Here is a 22776-nt window from a genome sequence, read left to right on the forward strand (position 1 = left end):
ACCGAGTCAGAAAGTGTCCGCGAAAAATATTGACTAGTAAACCATCCTTATTGTGCTCTTATAGATAAAAACCAAAATGGTTGTAACATAGAGATACTATTGCACTACATGCCACATATATGGCGTTAACGTTATCGCACGTATAAGGTGGAAAAAGACGCTTTACAACAAAAATTTACCTTAGGCGATCTTTAACTTTAGTGCAATGAATATCAGACGAGGTCAGTTTAAGACGATGAAAGACAAGTAGGCTATGTAACTACCTTTAAGATCATGGTATCTCAATGCAGTGCACAGCGGGGTTCGAAAGACTACTCAACGGATTTCAGAGATGACAATTTTTCTTATGATTTGCGCACTTTATTGTCTTTTACGTATTACGCAATATCTAGATGCTAAAAATTGGCTAAAATAACAGTGCCGCAGTGAACGAACCCCGCAGCGCCGCACCGGCTGCCCCAAGTGCAGTGAGATACCACCTGTACATTTTACTATTCTTCCCGCGGCACTTTTCCAATCACGTCAGTCAGTGCCCTCGTCTATGATTGGCTGAGCGCCTTATGTGATTACGTACGACTGCCCCTCGGTGATTTGTGAAGTGTTCAGTGAAAAGGTGTGTTCTCTTCGCTTCGCGACTGGTTGATCACAGCGCGCGTTTATAACGTCCCTGTGGACTGTGGTGGTTTGGCCAATCTGTCTGTACTTCGCCGGAGCTTTACCATAGTCGTCTGATCTGAGAACAAGCTAGACACAAGTGCAGAACCGTTATTTCATTGGCATGTAGTTTAGATCTACATCTATGCTACCTGCGTTGCTGTTACGACAGTTGGAAGGCCGTTTCTCGCACAATAACTGCAATTCTTATGGATGTTTGTGTGATCTACATCACAAAAAAGTCTTCGGAGATCGAGGAATATATCATCTGAACACTGCGTTTTACCGGAGCGTGAACATTTTTTTCATCGGAACAAACGCCTTCTTCGTACGGGCTATAGCTAGGGTCTGCAACGTGTTTTGTTTCGAGGAATTCGTGACGTGATTTCTGCGTTGAATTTACATCGCTCGTTGCCAACAAGACGTGGTACTCTTCAAATAGTACGCAGTACTATAGGAGCGTTTCAACGTGATAGTTGAAGACTGCCGTTTCAGCACATGTACGTACATTTTGTTGCAATGATGGTGTGGATGTTGCGTGGAGGTTCTCAGCAAGGAAAGAAGACAAGAGGACACAGAAGAAGAAAGATGCCGGGCCACAGGAGGACCAAAGATAAGATGAGCCACTGTCTATCGTGGTTTTTCACAGCTGCCATCATGGGGTTCCTTTGTCAAGGTAGGTTCTTCTTTATTTACAAACAGCTACTGCATTTTGTTTATTTACCATTTCACATACAACTCAGCTCAATATTGACCTGTATTTATAAGTTCTTACAGGCTTACCGTAAAACAGGGCATTAATAATTGTTTGGCAAATCAGCGGAAGGAGGTTTCAAATCGTAATATTTTCCAATCATTGCAGCTATTTTTTTAAATATTGTAACGTCCATCGACTTGATATCCCTAAATAGTAGTACGCTTTTTTTTCTTCGAAACAACGGATATAGGTTTCCCCTCGGATAAAAGTGAACAAGCGTCAATGCCATGTTTCAATGTCCTGAGCTATAGTGTAATTCGCTGATTCAGAGGTATTCTAGAGTGTTCTGTAGTTGAGCACCGTAATACGGTATGAATTTCAAAGTACTTTAGCCGCGAGACAATGGGGCAAGTGGGGGTCGTAGTACTTCTTTAGCCCGTCTAGCCTCTGTACGTGTTCTGCTCTTAGTGTAAGGGGAGACATAAATCTGAAAAGTGGTGCTATGTATACGATAGTGCCCTTACCACGCACTGACTTGAATACAGACGAAGCGATATTTTCTGTAGAAATAGGACGCCTGGATTGAGTGAATAATAAAATAGGATTTGATATTCATTGCTTACCTAATGCTTAATGAAGAAAAACGTGCTAGGAAAATGAAATTGTTATATTTCTATCATGCTCTATGGACCTAACCACGGATCAATAAACTATATATACATCAACATGTCTTATTACCTCCGTGAAATGGAGGTATTTTATTGACTGCTGTTTGTGACTGAGGTGTCTGTGCGCTACTAATTAGATAACGCCCGGATGGATTTTTAAAAAAAGTATTTGGTATGTGAGTAGCACGACAAGGGTTAATTGCCAATGTAGGCCAAAATAGTTTGCACTATTTTGTAATTTGATAAGATGGAAAACAATGAAAATACTCAGACCTCATTTACTGTGGCATGAGCTGTAATGATTACGACTAGGAAGAACGTGATGATAATTAGTGTGAATGATGTTTACCACCGCTTTTAGCGTCTAATGAAGAAAGCAATCATTCCCTAGAACTCATTACCATCTGACATCAAGTCACTGTCCAGTTTTAAACAAGCCATCTCAAACATTGTTACCTAGACCTTTGATCTTGAGACACAATGCTCCATAAATATTTGATTGTTGATTGTTGTATCTTTTAAATATATGTAATTTAGTGATGCTGATTGTTTTGAACCTTAGAAGATTACCCCAAATGGCTAAAAGGTTTCTCAATATATGATGAATGAAGGCTCAGGAGATTAAGTCAATTTTGTGGTTTATTTTTGCCATATCATGATTGATCAACACAACATCCGCCGTATAGCAGTTACTGCACATGCAACTAGATAGATTTTGGAAACGGTCAGACGTTACCGATATCGTCCTTTCGCCTGTGACACCGAGAGGATCTATAGCCTAACTATAAATCGATCTGTCATCAACTCTTTTACCGGGCATATAAAACCAGCTACACGCTCAGTGCCCCTACGCAATGGAGTGGATGCTATCTGAAATGTCATGACAGTGTCCAAAGCCATATCCAATTACTCGAGTTACTCCTTTTCGACGTATCGTTTAACTTGGACATCTAACCTTCATCGACGTATCAAACACATGTATATCTTTTATGAATTTGAAGACATAGAAACGAATAGAAATCATAAGGCATGGTAATATTAGATAGCTCTTTGTACACAACGAAGTGTTTTACCAAAGTCGACGTTTCGGTAACCGTCTGTCACCTTCCTCAGGGCAATAATGGCTGAATGATCACCGTCGGTTTGGTAAACGCACTTGGTTGTGTACAAAAATCGTTTTATCCATTAACTTACAAGTAAAAAACCTGATTTAAGCATTTTAATACCCATGATAAGATACTTTCTGATTTGAGTTATTCCATCTCATATTTATTTTTCTCACGTTCATCGCTAACATCATCGCAAATAAACGACAATATGAACATTATCTACGTATACTATCAGAAAAGACAACGTAAAATCTGTTATTATTGGGACTGAAGAGACTGCACCATTATCATTCACTAATAAGTAGCTGACGGTTATTATCAACATGTCAGACAATATAGCGTAGAAGAATATAAGAACGAGATATGAAAGATTGAAGGTCTGCTGCAGTACCATGAAATGCCACTAGGGTGCCCAAAATCTACACAAACACCAACACCCACATATGCACACATATAAATATATATATACACACACACACAAACACACACAACACACACATACACACACACACACACAAAATACACACACAAAATATACTCATAAACTTACACACACGCACATACAAACACACATGCACACACAGACGGACATACACACCACACAGACACACACACACACAGACACAGGCACACACCACACACACACACACCACACACACACACACAAACACACCACGCAGAAACACTCACACACCTGACTCCAACTAAAACAAGCGAAGGTAAAAACAACTGTATGTAAACAACTTTTACCGGTACATTTAACACTGCGCTCAGAAGATTTGTGGTACGGATAAGTCCTTTTGACAGACCGTGCCGTCCTCATGCCCATTTCACGGTCGTCTACAACTCATCAGATTACTGAAGACATTATCACCCCAGCCTTTGCGGAAGGCCATTAGATAAATGAGATGGGAACCATTAGCCCACTCCGCTTGTCTGACTCCGTCGTCTCATTACCGTTCCATAATAACGCCTGAATGAGTACTGAAAGTCACATCTTCAGTTATCTATAGCTAACATCCCATTTCACTACAAGTTGCTGTGACCTCTGAGCGACCGAAGATAGAGAAAGAATGAAAGAAAGGGGGAAGGAAAGAAGGAAAGGAGGAAGGAAGGAAATGAAGGAATGAAAGAAAGAAAGAAAAAGATAGAAAGAAGGGTGATGAAGGAAAGAAATAAAGGAAAGGAACGAAAGAAATAAAGAAGTAAAACGAAAGAAAGAAAGAGAAAGAAAGAAAGAAAAAAAGAAAGAGAAAGAAAGAAATTTGATACACTGTGCAATGTATAGCAATAGCTATTGCACAAAGTGCAAAATACAGGTATAGAATATATCGTGACTACTCTCCAAGCAGGGGTTAAATTCGGCTGTGTTTTTTTTTTTTACGTTTTTATGCGTACCGTTTTCTTTTTTGTTTCCCGGCGAGTCTAACCTCTGCTTTGAGAGTAGTCAAGTTTTCTTCTATTCACGAATTTATTTAATGTTTTTGCGTTTTGTTGTCTTTAGAATTAAAGTATTATATCCTGCATCATATTTGAACTATGAAATCAAGGCTTACATATATCCAGTTTTGGTCGCTGTACAATCTCTCGGCGATCGCCGTCTAGTAGAACAAGGGGACCTAAAGACGTTATATCGCTATGCAGGATCAAAACGTAATTAAGGCGTGAAGGCTTTCAGAGTGTGACTTGGCTTCATTCTAAGCACATATAAATGAAAGGCCGTTATTAACGGGTTGCATTTAAATTAGACCAATCAGAATCCGCCTAGAATGGTAGGTATTATGGTGATCACAGATGGTTATAAAATGCTAATAGCAGTTATGGTGGTTATTTCCTTACCTTCGCTAAGAAGATGATGTTTCAGGATGCCTGTGTCTATTTGTTTGTCAGTGGATGTCGTGAATGAATCTTCGTGATATTTTGTAATTTAGTAGACACAATACGCCCTTTCCACTAGGACAGCGCTCTCACCGTGGCAAAGTACCTGGGTGAATAATTGGTATTTACGTAGGACCTCTAAATCAGTACTAGGTCTTGGACCCCCTGGCGGCTTGTTGTGGTACTACAGAGGGGATTTCTGTTTTAATATCTCGTGTTCTGGACATGCCATGGTCAGGAATTTTGGTTGATGGATAGCTCTTGTGTTTTGGAAGAAGTGACATTCGTTTGGGTCCTCTAGTTGAACTGTGAGTAGCCATTGTCTACAAGGTATTATATATTGAACTTTGTTCTAATAAATAGATAGTTAAGGGCGACAACTTAAAAGTGCCATGGTGGATTGTCTTCATTTTTTGTATTTGGGTCGATTTTGATAAAAAAAAACCTCTAAACGAGTAAATTTGGGGCATGTTGTGGTACTGCATAGCCGTCATAGGATTTTTTTTTATTTTTTATTTTTTATTTTTTATTTTTTTATTCATTTCATTTTATGTTAGATACGTTTGGGCCTTCTAGTTGAAGCCATTGTCTACAGGGTATGAAAATTGTGCTTACAAATAGATAGTTCAGAGCGACAACACGACACCCTTGAGGTTCAGAGCATGAACGTGACAAACTACGAAAGTCGTCCCTGATCCAAACGGGACCCTCAAGCTTCTAAATTGAATAATCTAATCAAATGTTAGGAAGGCAATTTTGCAGACGGTTTAAATTGAGTCGAGGTTTTCATCATCTTTTTTATTGTTGGAATTTTATTGGTTCTAACTCCGTCGCATTTATGAAATCATATGAATGAAAATGACAGCAATTAATCTTGCACATCTACTTCCGTCCCATGAGAAAGGTTTTCTAATTTTCCGCTGAAAATTATGACAAGCCATGACAGACCGTAAAATAGTTTTATTACGTTGGTAAGTCACAGGGTAACGATGTTCTTGTGTTGATAACTACATGTTTTATTAAAGACCGACTCATCACCGTCTGTCACCATATTGGGGCAATTCTCACAGTTTATGTTACGCACTACACGTAGGTATGTGAGGCCGCGTGGTGCAGTGGCAGCGTGTTTGGCTCGGGACCGAGAGGTCTCGAGTTCGAATCCTGTGTCACTGATATTGTGCCATTGGGAAAGGCACTTTACACGGCTTTCCTTACTTTACTCATGTGAAAGGAGTACCTAGCTTCGGCTCGGGCCGTCCCTCGGATAAGACGTTAAATGGAGGTCCCGTATTTGGGGCGCGTCACACCCACACGTGCGATGGTGCGGTGTGCGATGGTACAAAATCCTTCCATCTAGAATTGGCGATTCTCTACAAATCAACCAGACTCCAGGAAGAACAGTGACATATCAGTCACTAATGGAGATCTGTATCAAACCAAACCAAACCAAATTATCGCTGCTATTAGGTGACTTGCACTAGACATAGATAACGTAGATATGTATGTATGTATGTAAATACTTGACGTAGATATATATGTATATGTGTAAATTAATACATAATGTGGATATCTATGTATGTGCGTAAAATCTTTATGTACATATCCGTGTTTATGTGTAAATAATGTTAAAACGTTTGGGAACGCATCTGTTAGCAGCGCCCCCTACTTGTAGTTCGTAACATAACTAGTTGGAATTTACTAGAGAAAGGTGACAGGCGGTCACCGAAACATCGGTCTTGAATTAAAAAAAACGCTTTATTCTGTACAAAGAAACTTTGTCATTCATTTCTATTAGAACGACTTTTTTTTTCAACAGAAACATGTTCCTATCCATCATCATTCTTATAAGATATATATAGTCTCTAAGATATGAAGGTGGAAACCCAAGACACAAGCAAATTGGACCACTTTATCTCAGTCGTGATGCAGAAACAGTTGCACCGAGGCCTGCGTTTTTACAAATGTGCCAGACAATATGACTAAATTGGACAGAATATAATATTCCTACCTTGTCCTCGGCATAGAGGTTTCTGTGTGTATTATTGATATCCTTGTTAGCACACAACTTTTTAGATATAAAAACCAAATGGATCAACATGTTATGAGTGAACGCTCTAACAGATTGCAACTTTTTACGCAAAGCAACTTAAGGCAAAACTAACATTATTATATGGATGACATCCGCGTACGTTGGTCTCTACTAGACTCAAGCCTGGACGAATAGTAAGAGGGGACTATGGCAAAGTTAGGAATAAAAGTCTAGTAGGATTTTATTGACCTAGGAGTGAACTGACTGGCATGATAACTTGAAAGACTCCAGAGGACAGACTGAAAAAATCCCATGGCAACTTATTTGTCCCTATTTGGCCAAATTCTTCACTTCTGTTATGCACCTGACATATTTTTATTTGGAGACTATGAGTTCGCACCAATTTTCTTCCTTTTTCTAAATAGAACAACCATACAACGCAGAAAGAAGTTGGGAAGTGAGCAAATATATGCATTAAAATGCAAAAGATATCGAAAAATGGACACTTATGTCCTAGAATACGCCATGCTTTACTTAGTAATTCCAAAGTCAAAGTAGAAGACGTGTAAGAAAAAAAAGATATTTCTTTACATCCCATGTCCTTTGGGTTTATTTTATTGTAAAATCTTCCTGACCACTTAAAAAATATCATAATAAAGACAACTTTCTGGTCTAACTATCATTGTTTTGCACGCTCGCATCGCTTTTGCAGTGCCGAGAAGATGGCACCCATATAACAAAATCAACATGGCCTTAGAGGTCTTACAATGCATCAGTAACAGTTACAGCGCTGCTACAAAAAGTTAGACAGGTGGTTACAAATGGTGATAAAACTATCGCACCAACGATCGCAGTTGTAAAGTAGAGCTTTGCGCAAGCTGCCTTTTATATGGAGATGCATGTCTGTTTTTGTTAGAGTACAAACTTGAATAGAGTGTGGAATTCGAATGTACCATCAATCACACCCAGTTAGTACACACTAACATCAACAACTGCCAACACAGGCTGTTTCAGACAATAAATTTTCTATATCAGCATGAAAGTTCATCTGAGGTGGTAAAAACGTCACTGTAAATGCAGAAATGTTCGCGGTGGATTAATGTTCGCGGTTTTCGTGGTGATCACTTTACCGCGAACTTAAAACCACCGCAAACATTTTTCTGTTATGGTATTAGACTGCAGTTTATGGTGTTACCGCGAACTTAAATCCACCGCGAAAAGTCCCTTTCCCGCTACCGCGAAATTAAATCCCGTGAACTTAAATGCATTTAAAACGTTACGTTATTTAAAGACATGACTACTTTGTTGGAGGAATAAAGGAGGCCATTTGCACCAGGTTACATCAACCTTCTCTCAATCAAGTTTGGGGGACGTTATCGACTTCAGACAACCTTTGACCCATTGCAGACGTCACTTGTTCGGAAAGTCACGTGTCCAGAGTGATTGTACTTTCTTTCATTCTTTCTTTTTCTTTTTCTTTCTTCTTTCTTTTTTATCTCTCTTTCTTTCTATCTATCCTTGTTATACAAGAGCGTACAGCGCGTCTGGTAAATTTGCGTTCAAGTGTCGTTTATACAAGTATGTATATACTGCCTGTATGAATGATGCCTGTCGGTTTTCCTATGCTTGTCCTGTAGGAGTGGACAGTGCGTCTGGTGAGTTCGCCCGGAAGTTGTTGTCTGACCTGTTCCAGAACTACACTTCGTCCATCCGGCCTGTTAGGAACACGTCACGGCCCATAGATGTCACGTTTGGGGTGGCGCTGGCACAGATCATAGATATGGTAGGTGGACTAACATAGCACAGATAATAGGCATGGTAGGTGGACTAACATAGGTCCTAGACATACTGAGTTGACTAACATAACACAGATTGTTGGTATGGTGCATTGTCTTACATATCACAGATGATTTTACATATCACAGATCATAGACATCGTACTTGGACTAACATAACATAAAATCTAAAATCCGTCAAACATTTTCCCGTTGGATTACCTGATACCACAGAAGTACATGCCACGACGTCTATTTGACGCCGGGTCCGGGGTTGATTTTAACTGCGAGTTTAAAAAATCAAGGGGCCGAGCCGTGCCCCCAAATAGCCTGGTTGTCACAGGGTGTCATGTAAGGATAACGGTCGAAAGTGTAAAAAAACAGCCCGTAAACCTCCCGGAGGGACCCCTTTCCCGAACAGGCCGGATCAGAAACCATACTGTGGAGGGCAATGACCCCTAATTGACGGCTGCGCAGAAGGTCCCCACAGGATTGATTTTTAAAAGTATCAGAAGATGTGTTTTTCTTTGGAAATGTTGGCATCTTGGAGCTGTATTCTACAGGTAAGGGTTGTAGGTTTTTTATTATGTCGAAAAAAAAGACTTTCAAGCCTGTTTTGGGTGCCTGGAACACTAGAAAGAAGTTTGTTATGTAGCTGTCAGATAGGGTCAAAGGTCACCGAGTTGCGTTTGGATGCAAGTCACATGTGTTCCAGTGGTCAGAAAGTTCCGAAAAGTTGAGAATAGACATTTTAGAAGCCGGGCTACCCTCTCAATGTTAGTTTTTCGAGAACGAAACGTCAGGTAGGTGACTTTTGACAGCTTCTATTTGCCATTAAATGCATTATAAGGATAGGGAAAACATGATTGGTGGTCACTGCTCTGGACTTGGTTTTGAGGCAACATGATTTTTCCAATTACCAGGTACAGAGGGGAATCTACTTCCAAATATGGCTTGTCTAATGATGATCAATGTACGGAATCATACAAAACTCTCCAGACTCCTTCGTGAGAGTGAAAGAGTTGCAGGGGAGTTTGAACAGCCTTAGAAGTAGATGCTGTCTTTAACAAGAAATCCAAGATTTCGTATTTCCGTGAAATAATTATGCTTTTTGTGAATTTCGTAGTTCGATGGCCTACGATGTGTGCTACATACATTTGATACTCAATAATAAGTCAAGCAAGTCCGATGTACCAAATTGAGGTCATTGAAGTCGCCGGGCAACCGGCTGTCGCTGGACTATACCACATTACTTTTAGGAAGAAGTGTCGGCCTGTAATGCTGCAGTACCTGAACTTAATGTACGTGTTTGGGGGGGGGGGGGGGGGCGGGGCAAAGTAGTCTTCATGTTTCTCTGGGACCACACGGACATATCCAAATCCATACAAAACCATCAAAAGGATATTAGGGAGAAAACATATACAGCATACACAATCAGTACCCCCGTCACGGACGTGAAGCTATTTACATTTCCCGAGACGGACGTCGCAGGTCATAGCACCTACTTAAGGGCGATGATGCAAAGAACTGATTCTTCTATCTTATTTGAAGCGTAAGAGGAACGAATGCGATGAAGAAAAAACACCTTGGGTTCAATGCACGCAGTGGATTCGGTATCATCTGCATATAGATGGAGGGGCTACCAAATGACGATATTTCGTTGCCACGCGGACGATTGAATTCTTACGAACCAAGTTGATATCAATCCGAGAATCCATCCTTTCATTTGGTGCGTTGGGAGAAATGGGTCCCCGTGTATATTCTGCCCCATCGACCCCATTATACTCCTTGGTAAATTGATTGGGTATTTCTTGCTGTGTATGGTGCAATTGCAAAGTATGAAGTACATAGATGAAATGATAGGACGTTCTGAACGTATAATTTGTACAATTTGAACATAATGCTGAACATTCAATATCTGGTAAGCTGCAAGGAGCCCCAACCTACATGTATACCACTTCTTCCTGACAGTAGCATATCTGACCATAGCGTGTCCAGGACTAAGGATACAAAAATCAAAGTTGTGCTGTAGCACCAATGGCAGTCGCCAGGAGGTCCAAAATAGACTTTTACCTTTATATTCTCGAGAGGTATCCACAGATAAAATGCCATGACAATACATCCACTTTCTTTAGTTTTGCTGACCGCAAATATCCGAAGCACAGACATACACACACACACACACACACGCACACGCACACACACACACACACACACTAAGACACCAGAAATAATACTTCCATTTTTCATGGGAAGTCAATAATCCATGGATTGTCCTGTCTAGTAGGACGCTGACCTACTTCATTCTTTGATTTATACCTAACTATGGTAAAGAAAAGCACACTGGGGCAATAATCTACGGATGTTGTCTGCAAATAGACCTAACATCAATACGACATGACTAATGCTGTAGGGAAACAGCTTTGTTAGAGCTGTCACCGCTTTCCATGAATAATCACGTGTACAGAGCCGTCCTCATTTCCCATGGCTCTAATCATAGCTCATTTGGAGCCTTTGTCGTCTGGAGTCTTGATGATGGCTCCCCATAGGTGGCATCTCGGTGGCGTAACGGTTAGGGTGTGGCCCAGGACCAAGACTTCCTGGCTCAAACTTCACGACATGGCACTGACGTTGCCTACCTGCCTGCCTAAGTATTTAGGCCAGGGAATGACCCCTTGCTAACCCGTTGTGCCCTTGGAAAGTCACTTTACACAAATTTCCTCACTTCACACATGTGCCTAGCTTCGGTTCGGGAGTTGAACAAATAATATTTTACATATTACAGCTTGCACTGTTGAGTACAAAACTGATTACAGCACAAATAAACAAACATGCATAATTGTTCCGTATTGTCTGGATAATGTTCTCTACCCCGAGACCTAAGTTTCTTTTTTTGTTCTATTTACGTCTACCAATTTTGAAATTATCTACCATTTCCATTTTACCTGTATCAACAACATTTTCATTTTGCCTACGATACACTATTCTATTTCACTTATTCTGAAACTCAAGATGAATGGTTTCACCCACATCTGCCTGTATAAACTACCAGTACAACTTACCAACCATTGCATTCCTTTCACACTCTATGAATCTTTTTTCAATCCGGTCTTGAAAATTAGATTTTTGCTGCAATATTAGTTCCATCAACCTGCCTCTCCACACTGCGCTACCGGTCTCCTATCCTATTAAAACGAACACCCAGTCACACAGAAAATCATTACGTTTACTGATTGAAGTTATCCCGGAATGGGTATGTTTACAACAGGTTGGACATTTGCTGCTCATTCGGCCCGTGGCTATAGAGGCTTCATGTAATCTCCAGCCAAGCGAAGTTTAGCTCCGTCTGAAAGGTCACCTTTTGAAGCCACGTGATGTGAAAGAAATTGGTCCAGTAACGCTACGGTCGCTACGGTCACAATTGCACAAGTGCCCGTAAGGGTTGAAGCCCTGGACGGGCTCTAAAGCCAAGAATGTGTTCCGGTTGACTGCTGGATACGGGTGTTTGGGTTATGGTGGGGCTACCATAGCCTCAACCAGGCTTTCGTACTTGGGTACGGGGATCGTGGAAGTCGGCAAAATCAGGAAATTGGTCAGGGAGTCAGTCCACGCTTAGGTTCATGTTTCCCCCTCGGAGCTGAGAAGCCGACCTCTGGTGGCAAAACTACCCTGGCAAATTATTCTTCTTATAACACCCAAGGTAGTCAGTCTGGTAGAGACTAGAGCTACCCTTCGTTGTTTTTACGGGTAGTGACTAGTGTACGGCGTATATTTGTTGCCTGGCCAGGGGGTTGAATTCGAGTTAGAATAATCAAAGGGCCCGGTCGTGACCCCAAAATAGCCCGATACCCACAGGGTGCCCCATGGGTGTTACGCCGCAAAAGTGCAGAAAAACACAGTCATCTACTCGCAGGGGCCTCTTTTCAAAATAGTTCCGTAGCATAACGCATACTAAACCTGCGTGTGTATGGTACTTTATGGACCATATCGCATATGCTATACAGTTTCAGTTTTAGAACATTGGCGTCCGTGCAATATTATGACAATTTTATGTCTCTTCAATATCGATAGAATTGCATTTCGTAGGCAATACCCGAGAACGTAATGTGCATAAGCGGAAGTCCGGGCGACACTTTTGACTTGTCGTAATTGTTTGCATTTATTAATTCAAAGTCAACTGTCAACAATAACAAGACGCCTTCTAACACTTGACCGATATGGTACCTCAGTTACAATATGTTATCAAGCATGTATAGGAGATGTTGACTTGTATTTACATTTATTCTCTTCGCCAATGGCGATAGAGTATGTTTTTGCCGACTTGGGTCTGTATGTAGGTCAACAACATATAAGTCGAGAAATTGTGGATGGAACTTTTTGATTTTTTGTAGGTGTGTAGCGGTTGTCGAAAGGCACGCCCAGTTTGAAAATGGTTTACCTGGCGTTTTCCTACGGTACAGCAGGAAGCTTTGTATTTTTTCGAGGTTTGTTTCGAGAAGCATAAGTCAAAATGCAGCTGGGCGATTTCTACGATATTTAGTAGGTGTGCAGTGGTTGTGTAAAGGATTGTCATGTGCGAGAATGGTTTAGCTAGCTTTTACCTATGGTGCTGTAGCTGGCTTTGTATGTAAGTGCGTTTGTCTGTATGCAAGATAACTCAAGATGTTTTAGATGAATGCTAATGATATTTTGCTGATAGGTAGGGGACACAGAAAGGAAGGTCAAGTTCGATAATGGGCCTCCTGGCGACTTGTTTTGGTACTGCAAGTGAGCGTCAAAGCTTGCGCCTAACTTTTCCAGAAGTGCCAGGTTCATAATTTTTTAGTGGTGGATAGCTGTTGGGACTAGGAGTGAATGGTGTAATTTTGGGCCCCCTAGCAGCTTGTTTGGAACTGCAGTGGGTCTTATAGTTCGTAACTTTTAAGAAGGATAACTCCAGAGGAGATTGTTGGATAGTCTTTGTTTTGGTAGGTAGTTACTTTGGGTGATAATGAACATAATGAGATGCAAATTATATAAATCACTATCTATTTGATATAATTACTTAGGGAAACTTCTATATAGGTTAAAAATATACTTGTGACGGAGTCACCCGAAAGAACTTGAATCGGCCCATAGATGTCTAGAAATAGAGAAAAAGTAAGTCAGTCTGACAAGCATGAAATTCTGATTGACAAGGGATGCTACCCGAGGTCATCTTTGGTCACAGTCCAAGGCCCCCTAAAATCAATACTATTCGGCCAGGCTGGAGTCTGGTAGAGTCTGATTTTAACAAAACACTATGAAAATTGCGTTGGAAAGTATCACAACATTGTACATCATTTCCTTGTCACCAGTTCGCCGAGAAGGTTATGTTTTTGGTAGCATTTGTGGGTTTGTGAGGAACACCCCTTCATGCAGTCATTTGCTATTGGGGTAGGTACTATTCAATAATACATGATAAGACGTTAAAGTCTTAATAAAGGCATAATTATTTGGCGAAGATATGTGTTCGTCGAACTCTAGTATTCATTATAGTTTTGTTATAGTTGTTGCTCAATACTTCTACAAATCCATCAATGTGGTATTGAATTATAGGTGCGAATACGCAAAGACAACCCAAAACGATACGATACCCCCGTCGAATGTGAACCCTTCTCCAGCAAAGAGTTGATAACCTCCTTTCTTCCAGGAGGTAGTAAACATTCTCAAGTCTGGACGTGCAAAGAGTTCCAACGACTTCAACTTGTTTTGACACTGCATTAGCCACAGGAGTCACCTTTAAGAGCAGAGGTACCCATGACGCGTAGACGTACCATCTGCATTCATTGACACAGACAGGCGATTAGGTTCGAGCCACATAACAGCACGCGTGGGCCAGTCACCTTGTCGGGTCCTATTAACCTCGGGTATGAACGAAAACGTTGTCCGTATATTTTACGTTATAGAGGGTGTCATAGGGGTCGATAAAGATATAGAATGGTTACGTAGCAATTTAGCCAAAACTATCATCATGCCTATGGCTAAGTGTTAATGTTGTGAAAAATAAAGGATGGGATTTTATAAGATATAATCTTCCATGGGTTTCATGAGGTCTTTAACAAACGGGTCCAATACAATATTTGCCAATATACTAACTATAATAGTCAGAGAGAAACTGAAATATGAAAGAGAGATTCGACGATATCATTTGACCGCCTGAATAATGTGCTAAACATAATTTTGTATGTTTGGCATGATTTTCGTTCTGCAATATTATGTTTTTCATCATCAATAAAAAATGATTAGAAATGTGTAAGTAGGGATTTGTTACCAAAACATGGATTTCAGGGGTTTATATTTGTGATGACAGTGCATATATGGTTTTATGGCCAATGTACAGTGGTTTGTTGCAAATTTTATTGTCACAGCAATGTACATCGACTTTCGTAAAGTCTACTACACTTATATATTTGCATCCGAACAAACGGAGTAACAAGAATATCTGGATATATGAACACGTTAAGTTGAACGTATATCGTTTACACTACTGGTTCTAGGGAGTAACATTTTTCTGACATATTTACATATCTGTATATGATCTAATGTTGTTCTATAGGGTGGAATGTATTAAACCAGAAGCAAGAAAGGATGAAGGAGAATTCTTTGTACACAACCAGTGGGTACAGTCAAACCTGTATTAGGGGCCACCTCTACAGAGGGGCCACCTGTCCATAGTGGCCACTTTTTGTTGGTCCCTTGGGTATTTTATCTACAAGTTACCACCTCTATACAGAGGCCACCTGTCTATAGTGGCCAAATTTGTCCGGTCCCTTGAGTGGCCGCTATAGACAGGTTTGACTGTACTTACATAGCTTACGTTTGTAAGTACCCACTGGTTGTGTACAAAGAATTCTCCTTCATCCTATATTCTACCAACCTGATGAAACTATTTTCGGCAGAAGCAAGAAAGTTGGACAGCTTTATCATATTCTATTCGATATCGTGGGGATCAAACGCACGGGACAAGGCTAGCCTTCCGTAATACAGTCAAACCTGCCTATAGCGGCCACTCAAGGGACCGGACAAATTTGGCCACTATAGACAGGTGGCCTCTGTATAGAGGTGGTAACTTGTAGATAAAATACCCAAGGGACCAACAAAAAGTGGCCACTATGGACAGGTGGCCCCTCTGTAGAGGTGGCCCCTAATACAGGTTTGACTGTATACACACTCCTTGTAACGCTACTTTTCATGTCCTCCTCCTTTGAACTCAAACTTTGCGAAGCTGAAAAGAGAAAAAAAGTAACCACAATCAATTTCTAGACAGAAAACTTTAAGGTGCTTACTAGTAAGCTAATGCCTTATAGCGAATTCGTGCTTAAGTCGGTTACTTCTAATTCTGTGCAAACGGCTGTTTTCAGTGATAACGGCATTGCGTAATACATTAGGATGCTACTGGTGGAACTACGGTGTACAGTGTCAGAAATGAGTGATTTCTGTGTTGGAACTTTGTGACACTAAGTTTCAGCGGTAGTTTTTCTAGTCATATAAGGATACAAAGTCCTGACCCACTCAAGTTAGCAAACTTCTTAAATTGGCGCCGCCACTAAACTCTGAAACACCCGAGTTGAGTGTCAAAACTGTAAACGTGCAAACAATACAAAAGATCACAATGTAGTCTTCCACTTGATGGCGAGATATCCGATGCGACACAATAAACATAAAAGTAGAGAAAAATAATTTGTAGTGGTGATAAAATTCTGGATAAAAGTGCAAGCTAGATTTTTTTGATTTACAGAAGATGAATATAGTGGGCTTCGTTGATGCAAAAGTTACTCTCCAAGCAGAGATTAGGCACCGGCTGTTTTTTTAACGTTTTTTTAGTAGTTTTTATCGGGCTTTTTATTTCTTATTTTATCTTGCTGTGTAAAAACTTGTTTGGCTGGCGTACTTCAAGAAAAATGACAAAATAGAAAGCCCGATAAAAACGACTAAAAAAACGTTAAAAAACAGCCAGAGCCTAACCTCTGCTTGGAGAGTAGCAAAAGTGAGATATTGGCATTTTCAGAAAGTGCTAAAGGTTTTGTACGGTATGCTGTCAGACAATCGTGCTACCCGGCTGTCAGGCGTAATACCACAGGATCACTCCACCGGGTCACTCAAATGTCAGAAGCGGTGCCTCACGCGTACATCACCGGGTCACTCAAACGTCAGAAGCGGTGCCTCACGCGTACATCACCGGGTCACTCAAATGTCAGAAGCGGTGCCTCACGCGTACATCACCGGGTCACTCAAACGTCAGAAGCGGTGCCTCATGCACGTATCACCGGGTCACTCAAACGTCAGAAGCGGTGCCTCACGCGTACATCACCGGGTCTCCCCTGACATGTGGCGGGCTGTTGACCGGCGATACGGTACAGTAGTTCTGCTGAGGCGTGGGAGGTGTTTTATTAGACTCTCCATAAGTTTGTGAATTTAGGATATAGGGACATGTCGGTTAAAGGACATTCCTATAGCTCAATTGGTTGCCTTGGTTCCAATGAGTTGGTAACTGGGAGGCCCTGGTTCAATCCTGGGTAGGGCATCTCGGTTGGGGTACCACTCTTCTTTGGGAAGGGACGTAAAATGGTTGAATACGTTATAGAATATGGCTAGTAACCCCTCCCTGTAGAAATGTGCGGTAGGTTATCCGACAGAACCTAGCAAAACCCTCCCGAACCTGCCGTTATTAAATAAAATTTTTGATCTATATATAAGTGTCGAAATTCAAAGCATATGTCCTGTATTTCACACTCAGTTAACAGTTTAGGGCTTTGAACATTTGATGCATGCAAGAATGCGCAGTTGACATTGTTTAGTTCCTTAATACACTTGTGATTGTACATTGTATATCTGTATAATTACAAAAACGATTATGTTTTCCATTACTAAACCCTATTTGTTGGATCACATCGACCGACATCTTTAAGATGAAAAATATCAAAATAACTAAATATAAGAAAATTCCTACCTTCGAATTTTGTTTACAGAATCGTAACCATAAACTCAACATTTCCTTTCACAGGCCTTATACAGAAGCGTTCGTGATACGGCGTGACTTTCAGCCTTTTTAAGTACGTCATTCTCAACAGATTGTAACAAAACACGTCTAACTTCACTCACGGAGAATTCTAACCCACCAAGTTGAACGCCAATAATTTCCAAAACCGCGGCCAGAAGTTCTTGCCTAGGCCTAACACAGAATGATTCGTAATACGGCGTGACTTTCAGCCTTTTCAAGTACGTCATTCTCAACAGAAGGGAACACAACACGCCTTACGTGTACTTCTCACACAGAACGATGTGTGCGCGCCTTGGGTAATAATTCGTGACAAGGAAGGCCCTAGAGTGTACCGTTACCCACCCCTATCCAGAACCGCAGTCAGAAATTTTTCCTTAGGCCTTATACAGAATCATTCGTAATACGGCGTGACTTTCGGCCTTTTCAAGTACGTCATTCTCAACAGAACACAACACAGCACGTATTACTTCCCACACCGACCGACGTGTGCGCGCCTTGGGTAATAAAACCTGACAACGAGAGCCCTGGAGCTGCAGCTTACTGCAGTTGATTGCATTTGTGATAAATGTGGCCGTTCTCTGGAGGCTTCTGTTGGAATGGGAAAAGTATCAGTCAAGATAGCAAGACAACTGGGGGAAAGGGAAATTGTTCAGTACAATATGAGTGCCACCCACTTGGTTCCAGGAGTGAAACTTTATGTGATATTTTCTGGTAGCGCGAGCCTTGGAGATTGTGATAACGCATTTGATGTACGTTGTCGTTCTTTAGAATTCGCTTGAAAATAGGAGAACCTTGAGTTAACGATGAACCAAAACATAGTAGATCGGATTGGCATTTGCTCCTTTTTACGGCCTCAATGGGTACTATATTTGCCCAAAATAAATCGTTAAAAAATAAACTTTTTCATTTACAATTTTTAAACTTATTTTGATTTTTCAATTGTAAAGCTCCTTACATAAACTGCGATTGATAATCTTTACCTCAAACCAAAGGACACATTACTTTTGATTTTATTTATGGCAACCGTGAGCGCCTTGATGTTTGGCTATAACTCACGAAAATGTCGACTCAGATAGGCCTGTAAAGGTGGACTTGTCATAAAACTTGTAATGTTATTTTACAGAACTTGATGACTATATTTTACTACGTCAGCTTTGAAGATTGGCATGCCATGTACATACATGGTTAGGGAAATTTTACAAAAAGCTAAATTGACGGGAAAAAAAGTACGGTGACTTTTGTATGGACAACTATAACCTACCAAAATGTAGGAATGTGGAATAGATCTTGAAATTCTACCAATTAAACAATATATGGTAATAGAATTCCACTAATGTAACTAAAAAATATATAGGATAATAAGAAAACCTCCATACAATCAGGTGGGGCTAAAAGTGAGTGTCACTATCTTTTCTTGTTATAAAGCAATCTTTTACATTTGCACAGCTTAAAGAGAGGTTTCCAGGCAGTTTAAAATATTTCGAATTCCTATCAAGACCAGCTCACAATTAACGGATTTAATACACAAATATAGACTTGTTGCTTGTTGAATACATTATATTCTGTGGTTCAACTTGTGTTCTCAGCTTCTGATCGTTTGAAATGATTGCACCATTTTTTTGCTAAAGTTTTATCTTAACCTCGCGAGTCAAATCAACTTAACGTTTATTAGACAACAATTACAACGGGTACAATGTAAGGTAAACCTAAATATCAGTTCTGGGTTTCCATTGGACGTTATCAACGTGGCCTTATGTCAAATCACACATCGGTAACAAAAGAAAATCGAAGACGGTGACTTACACTACGTGCAATGTCATCCGAAATCTATATTACACCAGATAAGCAGTGTGATACTGTAAAACAGTGACGTGTACATTTTCATTGATTTACGTGTAGTGGTCAATATCCCATTGAAAAAAGAGGTCATTGACCCCATTCATTGTACAGCAAAAATTGTCCAATATGACTACTTAAGGGACCAATAGAATCCTGTCTATGTGGGTTTCGTTATGTCTGTGTCAAAGGGAAAATTAGTTGGACCGCCGAAAAACTGTTCACTTCGGTAAAGTGGTCCTTATGCAGAGGCTGTCACTTGTAGAGATGCGACCGTATTTTATTGGTCATGTGGTCCTTATGCGGAAGTTGTCACTTGTACAGGTTTGACTGTATTATATTTTCTAGTGACAATGGGGTTATGAAAATACGGCATTCACCTTGAACTTATATTATGCCATGGTAGAGAATGTCCACTTTACTGGCTGAAAATCCTAGAAGATTGATGTTGTTCTTTGTAGCATCTTGGTATCTGTCCTTGGTGCTGATTTTTTTGTGTTATTATTTTTGCCATTCACATAGTGAATTTGTTTTTCGGACATTTTCTCCTTGGCCGTCTTTCAGGGGTGCAATGGAGAAGGTCAGGCTTTTGACAAAATACAGCATAATACATATAACAAAACGCCTATTTTAAATTATGATACATTTAATAGTCCATAATCACATTTGGTAAGTGAAAAGAAAACGACAATATAATATTATTTAGTAACTCATGATCATAGTCAGCCACTCGTCGCAAACACACTTAATAGTTTGAATCAAACTCCGCACTTCTAAGTTTAATTGGTGACTATATTGCTTGAAAGTCGAACCAACTCCAAAACCACACCACTGTATATATAGCAACTCCTTTCACGCTTTAATCCTATATACCTTTGTGTAATCCTATACCCATGCCACAAGTTGCAAGGCAGCTCAAGCGTAGGGTCATGCCTCCACGAAGATTTCTTTCTCGCTCGATATGAATAGTTTGAGAAAACGTAGATGCATATCGCTAAACCCCATGGTGTTTATCAATACCCCAGTCACCTTGCGGCGTCTCTAAGTCGTATTTCATCATAGGCCACGCTGATTTATAATTCTGGATGACATCCGCGTTCTATAAAAGAAATTAAAACTTCATCGAAACTTACGGCAGTGTCGACTCATACAAAAGACTTTGATAATGTTACATTCCCCATTTTAATGTTTAGCGATCTGCTTAGTATTTGAAGAAGTTGAAAACACACCACTACCAAATAGACAAGCTCCCTACTGTAGTGATTGCACAAAGCTAAAATGCTTAAGGTTATGACTGAAATGAGCAGACTCGTCATAAAACTAATAATGTATTACTTAAAAACATAAGAAGGAACATGGCAATTCAACGCTTCTTTACTTTTATCCTTGGGGTAGCCTAAATTCGCTATTTTAAAAACTGTTGCAGTATGTCTATGGATTTCAGGTCAACGGACGTGGGTTTCAAACGGAAATATTTTCAAAATAATGCAATCTGAAACGACCGTCTATCGACTTGACAATTCGCAAATGTCCTATTTTTGAATACAACGGATATTGGTCACCCCACGGGAAAGGGTGACCTAACGTTACCTCTTTTAATTCTCATATAATGAACGTTTACTAAACAAATGAATACTTTTTACTTGTTTGATATACTGTCTTTGTTATACCAATGACATTTTGATATACGAATTGTGTTACCAGCTTTATATTCCGTTATAGTCTTGATATTTCAGCAGCATTATTCTTTGCATACGGTTAATTTCTTTCGCCCTCTTGTATTAGTTTTAGGCTTTCAAGATGATGTCACCCATAAAATTAAATCAGTAAATGCACGTAGATGACTCCGTACTTTCTTCTCCCCAGACCTTACGACTGATTGATTACCTTTCGCCGTGGTACAAGCGGGATCGTCCACATCGCTTTAATGCCTGGTCTACATGGACATGTGGCCACCTTTGACAGGGTTCTTAATACGTGTGTCAATGGGAATAAAAGTCTAATAAACAGACTACTAAAAATACTTAAAAAAAGTGTTCATACCATATATGGTTCTTATGTATATGTAGAGGTTCTTGATTGTACGGGTTTGGCTGTGTTCTATTTGCTGCTGACGATGGAGTTCTGAACATACGACATGAGCTTATACTATACCATGGTGGAGAATTTCCACTTTATCAGTCCTTGGTGCTGATTTTTTGGTGTTATTACTATTTCCATTCAGTAATCATAATTTCAGCTTTGTATTCCTGTATTTTTTAAATTTTATCTGCATTATTAATTTTTGCTGACATTATTTTTTAGGCTCTACATATGATGTCATCCATAAAATTAAATCAGTTGACGCACGTAGATGACTCCGTACTTTCTTCTCCCCAGACCTTGCAGCTGATTGATTATCTTTCACCGCGGTACAAGTGGGATCGCACACATCGCTAAAGGGCGCGCAATTTGTCATGCACACTAGCATGTAATCTTTCTTTATAAATGCAGGTGGGGAGGATGGTGGTGTCTTAGGTTCACCAAGTAGTTTTCAACACACGGCAGTTTCTTTCATAGTGTTCTTTATTCATCACATGATTCAACGAACATACATGTATGATCTAAATGTACACTTTCAGTGTAGAGCTTTAACGCACTCTTATAGGTACAATTGTGGCATATAGATGAATTCATACCAATGCTCATGCTGTTATTAAATACCTGACATACTAGTACCATTCTATACTGTTAATATTTCTGTGTTAAACCAAAAATAAAGCTCGTCAATGTGACAGTTTGATACAATCTAAATTCAGTAGGCAATGTTGTTTTGTTAACAGATAACATAGTATAAATAGATACATTCATATGTACAGACAACATATATAAATGCATGCGCATTGATGCAATTACTGTCATTCTACACTGTCTTGCAATTCTACTTGCGCATTGGTCCTACATACAACACCTTTGATTTTGACATTAGCAAACTTCATCAATGCATACATGCAAAGCTTTTGATACAGTGTAAATGCAGTACCAAGCGTTGTACTAGTACCCCTACAGTGATTTAATTGTCATTCAGTATGACATACTTCTACAATTCTACTTGAACATCGTTCATGT

General features: G+C 40.0%; 1 protein-coding gene across 1 annotated transcript; it reads left to right on the forward strand.

Annotated features, from left to right (window-relative positions):
• Positions 1-1144: 1144 nt before the first annotated feature.
• On the forward strand, positions 1145-22373 carry LOC118419859 (neuronal acetylcholine receptor subunit alpha-9-like). The gene is made up of 3 exons (XM_035826516.1): positions 1145-1330; positions 8673-8818; positions 21535-22373. The coding sequence occupies exons 1-3, from the start codon at positions 1153-1155 to the stop codon at positions 21628-21630; spliced, it is 420 nt and encodes a 139-aa protein (XP_035682409.1). The 5' UTR covers positions 1145-1152; the 3' UTR covers positions 21631-22373.
• The last annotated feature ends 403 nt before the right edge of the window (positions 22374-22776 follow it).

This window comes from Branchiostoma floridae, chromosome 7, assembly GCF_000003815.2.
Source record: "Branchiostoma floridae strain S238N-H82 chromosome 7, Bfl_VNyyK, whole genome shotgun sequence".
Lineage (NCBI taxonomy): Eukaryota > Metazoa > Chordata > Leptocardii > Amphioxiformes > Branchiostomatidae > Branchiostoma > Branchiostoma floridae.

Excerpts from the sequence above, each read along its gene's own strand:
- LOC118419859 (XM_035826516.1), top strand. The coding sequence starts at position 1,153 with ATGTACGTACATTTTGTTGCAATGATGGTGTGGATGTTGCGTGGAGGT. Across the intron at positions 1,331-8,672 it reads CATGGGGTTCCTTTGTCAAG|GAGTGGACAGTGCGTCTGGT; the intron begins GTAGGTTCTTCT and ends CTTGTCCTGTAG. Across the intron at positions 8,819-21,534 it reads TGGCACAGATCATAGATATG|ACCTTACGACTGATTGATTA; the intron begins GTAGGTGGACTA and ends TCTTCTCCCCAG.